Source organism: Anomaloglossus baeobatrachus, chromosome 5 (genome assembly GCF_048569485.1).
Source record: "Anomaloglossus baeobatrachus isolate aAnoBae1 chromosome 5, aAnoBae1.hap1, whole genome shotgun sequence".
NCBI lineage: Eukaryota > Metazoa > Chordata > Amphibia > Anura > Aromobatidae > Anomaloglossus > Anomaloglossus baeobatrachus.
This window is the reverse complement of record NC_134357.1, coordinates 256,663,026-256,674,358: the sequence shown is the minus strand read 5'-3', so window position 1 is coordinate 256,674,358 and position 11,333 is coordinate 256,663,026. Positions and strand designations below refer to the sequence as shown.

The 11,333-nt window shown below is 40.7% G+C and overlaps 1 protein-coding gene across 1 annotated transcript in view; it reads left to right on the top strand.

Moving 5' to 3' along the window:
• The window catches only part of CNPY3 (canopy FGF signaling regulator 3), a 28,726-nt gene extending 19,469 nt beyond the window's left edge, over positions 1-9,257 (top strand). The window contains exons 5-7 of the mRNA XM_075347400.1: positions 2,267-2,389; positions 2,479-2,596; positions 8,345-9,257. Coding sequence (XP_075203515.1) covers positions 2,267-2,389; positions 2,479-2,596; positions 8,345-8,541 — 438 coding nt within the window. The 3' untranslated portion in view covers positions 8,542-9,257. The remainder of the gene's footprint in view (positions 1-2,266; positions 2,390-2,478; positions 2,597-8,344) is intronic.
• Positions 9,258-11,333: the final 2,076 nt, after the last annotated feature.

The window sequence follows — 11,333 nt, the reverse complement described above, 5'->3', positions numbered from 1 at the left end:
AAATGGCCAAATTGTGCCAAAGTGTCAATATTTAGTGTGGCCACCGTTATTTTCAAGCCCTGCCTTAACTGTCTTGGTCATGGAGTTCACTAGAGCTTCACAGGAGCCGCTGGATCCTCTTCCATCCTCCATGATGACCTCACAGATCTAGTGAATGTTAGAGACCTTGCGCTCCTCCACCTTCCGTTTCAGGAGGCCCCACAGACGCTCAATAGAGTTTAGGCATGGAGAAATGCTTGGCCAGTCCAGCACCTTTACCCTCAGTTTCTTTAGCAAAGCAGTGGTTGTCTTGGAGGTGTGTTTTGGAGTCGTTATTTTGGAATACTGCCCTGCGGCCTAGGTTCCAAAGGGAGGGAATTGTGCTCTGCTTCAGTATGTCACAGTACATGTTGGTATTCATGGTTCCCTCACTGGACTGTAGCTCAACACAGCCGGCAGTACTCATGCAGCCTCAAACCATGGCATTCCCACCGCCTTGCTTGATTGTACTCCTTTCATGGTTGCCGCCACAAATGCTTGACACCATCTGAGCCAAATGACTTAATCTTTTCTCATCAAACCACATGGTTCCAGTAAGCCGTGTCCTCAGTCTGCTTGTCTTCAGTAAACTATTTGCAGGCTTTCTTGTGCATCATCTTTACAAGAGGCTTCCTTCTGGGATGACAGCCATGCAGACCAGTTTGATGCAGTGTGCTATGTATGGTCTGAACACTAACAGGCTGACCCCTCACTCCTTTAACCTCTGCAGCAATGATGGCAGCAATCAAACGTCTACTTTGAAAAGACAGCCTCTGGATATGACCCTGATCACGTGCACTCAACTTCTTTGGTTAACAATGGCGAGGCCTGTTCTGAGTGGAACCTGGTTTGTTAAACCGCTGTATGGTCTTGGCCATCGTGCTGCAGCTCAGTTTCAGGGTGTTGGCAATCTTCTTAAAGCCTAGGCCATCTTTATGTAGAGCAACAATTATTTTTTTCAGACCCTCAGAGAATTCTTTGCCATGAGGTGCCATGTTGAACTTCCAGTGACCGGTATGAGAGAGTGTGTGAGCGAGAACACCAAATGTAACACCCCTGCTCCCCATTCACACCTAAGACTTTGTAACACTAATGAGTCACATGACAACAGGGAGGGAAATTGGCTAACTGGGCACATTTTGACCAATTTCACTTAGGGGTGTACTCACTTTTGTTGCCAGCGGTTTAGACATTAATAGCTGTGTGTAGAGTTATTTAGAGGGCACCAAATTTACACTGTTATACAAGCTGTACACCTACTACTTTACATTGTATAAAATTGGGAAATCTTCAGTGTTATCCCATGAAAAGCTGTACCGTAATAAATATTCACAAAAATGTGAGGGGGTGTACTCACTTTTGTGATATACTGTACATGATGACCCCCACATAGCCCGATATATACAGTATGAGCCCATACACATATGAAAAAAAAGCTACCACATACTCTCCTCCCTCCCGTTCCCCTGTTTCCCTGCTGCACTGACCCACCGCACAGCAGATATGATGTGATGTCATCGCATCTGCTGTCTCGCACGTTGATTGGTGGAAGAAGGAGCCTTCACCAGTGTACGCACCGCTATCTGCCTCCTGAGGAAGCATATATCGGTGACATTGGATGGCTGTCAGTGACGGCGGCCAGGCAGTGGAGGGTATGTTTGAGGTCCACTGTTTTCAGCCCTTCAGCTCTCTCAGCCTGCAGGCCGGACTGGTACAGCCAGAGGGCTGGATGTGGCCCGCAGGCCGCATTTTGCCCAGCCCTGTCTTAGGCCCTCAGGATTGGTGCAATTTCAGCAGGAGGAGACACTTCTGAGTGAACATTCACTTTGATTATTTATTGCCAACTCATGGCACTGACATTCTTTATCGGTCATTCATCTCCTGGGCTATTCAGACCACTATGGTATGTTTGCGCTTATGACCATTTTCCATTTTTTTTTCTTTTCTTTTCGTCATCATTCCTATTAATTTGATTTACCCTGTACTGTGCTCGTTATCAGCACACTGACACATAATATATTATATCCTCTCATGGTGTTATGATCTTGCCTCCTCCTGTTCAGGCTATCCCTTTTTTTGTGTAATATATCTGCTTTTAACCTGCCTTTTAGATATTAATCAATAAAACGTGAGCTATTTGCTCGTCTACTTCGTTGTTTACAATTTTTTTTATAGGTTTTGCTATTTTTATGAAGAGCACTGGTGTTACATTTTTATATACCCCAACTCAACACTTTGTTTCATTTAGGGGATGTCAGAAACCTTCCAGACCTTACATCATCTTGTCCATAAGGGTGTGAAAGTGGTGATGGACATACCGTATGAGCTGTGGAATGAAACGTCCGCTGAGGTGGCGGATATGAAGAAGCAGGTAAATCATCCGCTACTAGAGGATGTATTTATTTTGGTGCCATCTCTCACTGACACTGCTGTTAACACATAACTTGTTCTCACCAACAGTGTGATGTCATGATGGAGGAGTTTGAAGATGTCATTGAAGATTGGTATCGGCATCACCAGAAAGAGGATATCACTGACTTTCTGTGTGCAAAACATGTCCTGAAGGGGCAAGATAAAAGTGAGTGGTTTAAGAAGGGCCATAGTTGCCTCCTTCTTTTTCAAGTATGTCCCTTGTATGACTTACATCAGGTCACCATCTGTGAAGCGGGCTCAGAAGCGTAGCCCGCCCCATGCACGGCGGATGCCAGCTGTTTTACACAGCCAGCATCTGCCTTTAACAGCAGCAATGGGAGCTTGCTATTATTATTGCAGGTTAATTATAGCTGTCAGTGACACAATTGGCACAAAATGGCGCAATTGCAAGCCCCCTGAGATAGGTTGTCATGGCACCGCTGGCTGGGCTTTATAAGAGAACATAATTTTGAGTATATGCTGCGTAGCTGTAATATTGCAACATCCGGAACAAACTTATGCAGTAAAAGAAAAAATAGAGTAAGAAATAAAGTGAAGTTTTTAAAAATCTAGGAAAAATCCAACGCATTGCTTTTTTTTTTTTTTTTTTTGTTTAAAACTAAAGAAATAAAAATAAATAAAAGCATAGTTAAAGGGAATCTGTCAGCAGGGTTTTGCTATCTCATCTGAGAGCAGCATGATGTAGGCAAAGAGGCCCTGAGTTCAATGAGGTGTCACTTATATGGCAGTGGCTGCAGCCGATCTGACACAGTGAAAGATTTGGGATTTTGCATGTAGCAGAGCTCTGAGAGCTTCCCCTGCCATACCAGGCTTCCAGTGTACATTTCTATAGACAGAAGCTGCTAATGACAGAGGGGGCGGAGTTGGACTTCAACTTATGACTGCTGAGACCCACTAATGATAAAGATAAGAGGCTTAAGCTAATTTAACATGTAAACAAAACACTGTGAGATAAGAGACATGGCTGAATTCTCTGTTTTACCTCTTTCAGTATACTGTCTTCAAATCACATTGCAGAAACCTGCTGACAGAGTTCCTTTAAGTGCACAAATGTCCAATCTATTGAAAAATATAAGAGGAATTAACTGGTATTGTAAACATTGTAAAAAAAAAAAAACTACCAGAAATGTTTGTTTTTATTTTATTTTGGTTGCAACACTTCCATAAAAAAGGCAAAAAAATTGTTATATATATCCTAAAATGGTATCAATACAAATGCATGCTTGGCAAACAGAATTCAGGCCCTTGCACAGCTCCATCAAGTAAAAGCTATAAAAAGTGCTGGGTCTTGGAAAATTGAGATATCAAATTTTGATTGGAATTAACCAAGTATTTTGAGTTATGTTCTTTAAATTGATCTGTCAGCGCATTGGTCAAACTTGAAGATTCATTTTTGTATGTAGCTAATAGAGATGAGCTGCAATACTGCACACTACCCATGAACCAGAGTTTTACTGCTTTTGGGAAAAATACTGATGTGAGCTAGAAAAAGGTTTATGGGTCATTCCATGTCAAGTGGACCAGTGGTCCCCACTCGACCTTCTCAGATTTTGTTGAAAATTTATAAGGATGTACATGTATGTTTGAAAAGAGGTTCTGTAAATTTTTAGGGCCAGATCTCAAATATATTGGGCACTGTTGACCTTTCACTGGAGGTCCCACCAAGCCTGCGGCTTCAGCGAAGAGGATTTTGCAAACTTTGGCACATAGCCAGTATAGAACTCTAATGGCTATGATGCTGAAATTTGGCATACTCGCTCAACTTTTGCTGCTAAACACAATAAAATTATTACCGGCTATGACAAAACAATATTTCGGCCGCAATTTTGTGTCAAAGTAGCTTGTAAAACGCCTCGCATAAAATGTATGCCTAACTTTGCCCATATATAACTCAAGACCAAAAACCAATAGTAACTGGTGCTTTGCCCTGTACACCAAACATCTACATGACTTTGCATTGCTGCAATATCACGGTCAAAGCATATGTATTTGTGGAAATATTCACACCCACATATGATGAAAAACTTAAAAAACCCGAATTTTACCTATTTTTAAGTCAAATTTCTCAAAAAGGGTACCCCTAAAATATATTAATTCTGATATCATTAGAAAGAGCACATTTTTCTCTACAAGGATCATTGTTTTTTTTTGGAGTCTCTCAGTTTAAGAAAAGAAAAATGCCACTGAACATGGTGTTATTTATTAATACGCAATGAATGCTAACTGCACTATTCAAACCCTTGCGTTGGTCCATGGTGGTTATACCACAACCAATTCCCTAAGAATTGGTCTTATAATCCTATTAAGAATTGTAATAATACTGTCTTTTGAGAATTAGCAGCCCCATCGCCTAGGAGCCATGGCCGATAGCCGTGCAAAAACAGCATTATTACAAATCTTAATAGGATTATAATACCAATTCTTAGGGAATTGGTTGTGGTATAACCACCATGGACCAACGCAAGGGTTTGAATAGTGCAGTTAGCATTCATTGCGTATTAATAAATAACACCATGTTCAGTGGCATTTTTCTTTTCTTAAACTGAGAGACTCCAAAAAAAAAACAATGATCCTTGTAGAGAAAAATGTGCTCTTTCTAATATCAGAATTAATATATTTTAGGGGTACCCTTTTTGAGAAATTTGACCTAAAAATAGGTAAAATTCGGGTTTTTTAAGTTTTTCATCATATGTGGGTGTGAATATTTCCACAAATACATATGCTTTGACCGTGATATTGCAGCAATGCAAAGTCATGTAGATGTTTGGTGTACAGGGCAAAGCACCAGTTACTATTGGTTTTTGGTCTTGAGTTATATATGGGCAAAGTTAGGCATACATTTTATGCGAGGCGTTTTACAAGCTACTTTGACACAAAATTGCAGCCAAAATATTGTTTTGTCATAGCCTGTAATAATTTTATCGTGTTTAGCAGCAAAAGTTGAGCTAGTATGCCAAATTTCAGCATCATAGCCAGTATAGAACTCTAATGGCTATGTGCCAAAGTTTGCAAAATCCTCTTCGCTGAAGCCGCAGGCTTGGTGGGACCTCCAGTGAAAGGTCAACAGTGCCCAATGTATTTGAGATCTGGCCCTAAAAATTTACAGAACCTCTTTTCAAACATACATGTACATCCTTATAAATTTTCAACAAAATCGGAGAAGGTCGAGTGGGGACGATTTTTAAAACTGGTCCACTTGACATGGAATGAGCCTTATTGAAGAGAATATGTGGCTATATTTACAATACTGTTCAGACTATAAGACGTGCGATTTAACAAGAAAAACTCCTGCTAAAAAGCCAGTGCGTCTTACAGTTTGGAGACAGTTTTCCGTGATGCAGAACGCGGACACCACGTTCTCCCTGATCATAGAGAGCTACCCTCTCTCCCGTAATGACACTGATCTATGTGACTGGTGCAGAGCAGGAGAGGACCTGAACAGAGGCTGGGCAGCTGAAGGACATTCTAACTGTTTAACTTCAGGACTTATCAGGTCATGTGACTGATCACATGACCTACAAGGCCCTAGAGTTAACAATGTGGAAGGTCCTTCAGCTACTCAGCTCCTGCAGCCTGCAGAATCCCAATCAGGAAATGCAAGCTGTGGTAATGTATAATGTGTGAGACTGCATGGTGTGGTAATTGTGTGGGTAAGTGTAACTGCAAGATGTGGTAAGGTAATGTGTGTGTACATGTAGCAGAGCTCTATTTGTGCCTATATGTGCATGTGCAAAGCTGTGTGTGTCTACGTGCATGTAGTTTGCATGTAGAAAAATTGTGTGTTTATATGTGCATGTAGCAGAGTTGTGTGTGTGTGTGTCTATGCATGTAGTTGGTATGTAGTAGAATTGTGTGTGTCTATGTACATGTAGTTTGCATGTAGCAGAGCTATATGTGTGTCTATATGTGCATGCAGCAGAGCTGTGTGTCTATATGTGCATGTGGTTTGTATGTAACAGATATTATCTGTGTCTTTCTGCATATAGCAGAGCTGTGATCGTATAATACGCACTTCAAAGAGACACTAACAATAGATTCATTACCTTCCTATTCTACCCTAGTACATTAAAATTAGTGCTAATGACTTCTTTAATTTACAAAACAAGGGAAGTTTTTCTTATTTTGTCTTGTCTAAAGTTAGGGTTCCTCTTATGGTAAGGGACGTCTTATAGTCCGAAAAATGTGGTGCTTTAGACATAATGCATAAGACAGAGCTATGAGCATATACAGCCATGATTTTTTTTAAAGTACACTTTCTTTGAATTCTATCATTTTATTTACCAAGACTTAATAAAAGAAAATATCTGGTTTGAATAAACCACAAGACTTCTGTGACATTGGCCCCAATTCATCAAATTGTTTTCCCAACCAATTTTCACAACACTTTAGCAAGTTGCAAAATTGTTTCCGCAACCAGAGGTAGCATAAAAGTTTTGTGACTTTTGTCAATTTTCACAACAGTTTTGCCCAACTTCAACAAAGTGGGCAGGGCTGGGTATAAAATGAGGACATGATGCCATAGCTCGTCTAATTCATGATGAGCTGAGGCATTTCTTACACCAGAAATCTCCATTCCCCGACCGCAGTAAGATTTGTGGTGAGGCGCATGACACTTTTCAGACAGGCATGATTTAGTGAGATGCATGCACCTCCTAATGAATTAGGTGCCTATGACTCCAGCACGCCCCTCATCAAGACAATCATAAAAAACACTGATCTTGATGAATCGGGGCCAATGTCCATTGGACAGACCAAAATGGAGCTATTTGGCCATAATGCCTGGCACCACATTTGGTGAAAACGAAACCCAGCACATTAGCACAAACGGCAGGCATTATTATACAGGAGGGATGATGATTTGGACTTGTTTTCCAGTGATAGGAACTGGGTACCTTGCAGTCATTGAGACGACTATGAACTCCTCTATATACCAAAGTATTCCAGATTCATATTTGAGGCTATCTAGCTAAAAGCTAAAGCTTGGCCCTAAACTGGGTCGTGCAACAATAATGATCCAAAGCACGCCAGCAAATCTATATCTGAACAGATGAAAAAGAAAAGAATAAGCGTGTTACAATGACCCAGTCGAACTCTTAAAGCACCACTCGATTGTAGCTCTGACAGAATGGTTAGGGTCGTTGTACTGCTGGAAGATAAACCTACTCCCCAGTCTTAAGTCTTTTGCAGGCTCTTTCAAGTTTTCCTCCTGGATTGCCCTGTATGTAGCACTGTCTATCTTTCCATCAACTCTGACCAGCTTCCCTATCTTTTTTTAAAGAAAACCATCCCCACAGCATAATGCTGCCGACCACCATGTTTCACGGTGGGGATTGTGTTCTCACAGTGATGTGCAGTGTTGGTTTTCTTCCACAAATAACATTTTGCATTTAACCCAAAACGTTCTACTTTTGGTTGATCTGACCAGAGCATTGTCTTCCACAGGCCATGAAGGCGACACAGCTAGCATGTGAAAGAAGGTGCTCTAGTCAGATGAGACAAACTTTTTTTTTTTTCCTAAAATAAACTGCTGTGTGACAGAAAACGAACACCACATCATCCTGAAAACACCATCACCACCGTCAAATGCGGTGGCAGCCTCATGCTGCAGGGATGCGTTTCTTCAGCAGGGACAGGGAAGCTACTCAGAGTTGAATATATCAGAAATTCACATCACAATGTTCAGACTTATATTTTTTAAATATTTAGAAAACCACATATCTATTCTTATACACTTCACAAATACTTGTTATGTAATGATACATTTAAGTCTGTTGGTGTAGCATGAAAAAAATGTTGAAACTTTCATTGGGTATGAATACTTTTTCAAGGCACTGTATGTAAGTATTTATATCAAAGGAGGCATTGCTGTTAACATTGCGCTTGTTTTAACCAGGCTGCCTAGCTGAGACGTGGTCTGGTAAGAAAGGGGACCCTGGCCCATCGTCTGGAAAGAAGAAAACCAAGAAAAGTGAAAAAAAGAAATCTAAGAAGGTGTCAAAAGACTCAAAGCGCAATAATGAAGACGTCCCAGGGAAACTGGAAGCTCTGGAGACACAGATTCCTGAAAGCAGACCTAGTGATGAGCTCTGACCCTGCCTCAGCTCTCCAGTGGACTGGTTCAGATGACACCTTCACCCCAGACACCGTGCATATGCTGGGATCTTGTCCTTACTGGTTACAATCCAGGATATGGGAAGACTGGTGAAGACAATGGACATATCCTGTAAGGATCTGATGATGGATCCCATAGATTATATAAGAATAATTTCTCAGACATGTTGATCTATTTGTACATTCTCCTGACGTTGTAACTTATATGGCCAGGAATGCCATTGTGTGTTGCTGAGTAGGTCAATGATTCTGTGCTGATATATGTGCTGGGAGGAGGTGGACGTTCCTTATAGGTCCTGTTGGCATGGAAAGCATCAGTCTCGTGATGATTCAGAGTTCATCATGGGTCGTGTGCCTCGTCCCCGCCAGTATTATTTTTTATACTGTTTCTTTCTTTACAATTCCCATTGTGTATATCTCAGATTTCCCTATCACTTGCCTTCTCTGCTATTTTTCCATTCTTTCTCCATGCCCATCACTTCTATGTCTGCCATTCTTCTCCTTTGGCTCGTCCTCCTCCCAACCCCATACGTTTTCTGATTGTATACATTTTGTTATTTGTTTTCTTTTGTTTAGCACATTTTTGATTACTGTCCTTTGAAATTCTCTTTTGTGAATTTTTCGATTGATCATGGCTTTCTTTTCTGCAGACTGGTTTTATTTTCTTACAGTAAATATAAACATTTATAAAAATACTGGATGATTGAGGTGAGTTTTATCTTGTGATACGCCTTCCATACTATAAGTCATGTCTCGTATACTGGGCTGACTTCAGTCAGGGTATCAGCAAAGGTCGCCATCACCACTGAGCCCAATAATTGACAGCAGCACTCATATATGCTGCAGCCTGTCGGGAAAGACCAGAAGCAGTGTCAGAGAAGCATCGCTGGACTATTAAAGGGAACCAATCACTAGGGTTTTTGTACATAACCTAAAGCCAGTGCTATGCTGGCACTATCAGGCTGATTCTCAACCTACCTTAGGTGGTCAGCTGGGATGTATAGGTTTTGAAATCCAAGAAATTAAAGTTTATAAAATCATCAGCTTCTTGAGTGACAGCAGCTGAAGATCAGATAATATCTGCAGGGGTATTCATAGTTATCCCCTCCCCCTGTTAGAATTAGCATAAGTATTATACAATCGACCTAGCAGGACCTGTGGTGAGGTCATACCCATGTGACCAGAAGGGGCGGGGCCTCAGCCAACAAAAATGTTGCTTCCTTGTATCAGCTTTGTTGGCTGAGTTCCTGCCCCTTCTGATCACATGGCCTCACCACAGGTCCTGCTAGGTCGATTGGATAATACTTATGGCAATTCTAACGGGCAGGGGATGAGTATGAATACCCCCCTCCCTGTCACTCAAGAAGATGCCGAGTCTACTTTCTTGGATTTCAAAACTTATATATCCCAGCTGACCACTACAGGTATGTAGAGAATCAGTCTCTAGTATAGTGCCAGTATAGCACTGGCTTTAGGTTATATACGAAAATCTTGGTGATTGGTGCACTTTAAAGGGAGATAATAATTGATTTTATTACTTTCACCTACAGAAAGCCAATCAAATTTACATTTCTTCATGGAAAACCCTTTTAAAGGGTCTACTCACATAGGTTAAAATAAACAATGTCTGGGATTATGGGTTTTAAAGATCCTCCTCCCATACAGCTATGTGTCTTTGTGTTGCTGCTTTATTCCGCACAATCTCAACAGAGCTCCTATGGATATAGGATAAGTCCTGGATTCTCACAGTGTAAAGAAGAAAAAACTGGCCCCACTTAGAACTGTGTCTGAACAGCTGCCAATTGTATGGTCGATATAGAATCACAGATGGTCTGTTATGTATTTGACGAATACCTTAATACGTATTTAAGCACGCATTGCAAATAAGTAGTATTTGTCACATACCGTAGAGAGCATCTATGATTCTATAGCTAATACCCTTGCTGAGGAAAAAATCCCAAATTCATGTGTGGGCAACTGTATATTATCTCAAAAAGTAGAGCTGCTACAAAAAATGAATGACATATTCTGATTCAGAGGACTGAATATACCTAAAATCAAAGCTAATAACTAAGGCACCAAAAATGTAATTTCATTTTTTCCCCAGTGTCATACTTCCTGCTCTGTAAAGAACTTACCAGCACAGATAGGATTAAAAATAACAGATGTCACTTCTGTATACAGTAGATAACTCTGAATCCACAGTAGGTGATATCACAGCTTATCGACTTTCACAATAACCTTTGAGCTTGCTCAATAAAGTCATCTATTGCTGCTAGTCTCCATGTGGCTGCTGAAAAAAGAAGAAAGTAGAAGTCTGATGTCCGGCTTAGTGGTGAGTGGGAAACTTGTCATGAAAATAAAAAGTAAATTCCATGTAAAAACATGATTTAAAACTACACAACAGTTCAAAAGTTTAGGGTTACCCAGACAATTTAGTCTTCTCCGTGAAAAATCATACTTTTATTTATCAAATGAGTTGCATAATGAATAGAAAATATCGTCCAAACATTGACGAGGTTAGAAATAATGATTTTTATGTGAAATAATAATTTTCTCCTTCAAACTTTGCTTTCGTCACAGAATGCTCCTTTGCAACAATTCCAGCTTTGCAGACCTTTGGCATTCTAGCTGTTAATTTGATAAGGTAATCTGGAGATATTTCACCCCATGCTTCCCCCCTCCCACAAGTTGGATTGGCTTGATGGGCACTTTTTGCGTACCATACGGTCAAGCTGCTCTCACAACAGCTCAATAGGGTTGAGATCTGG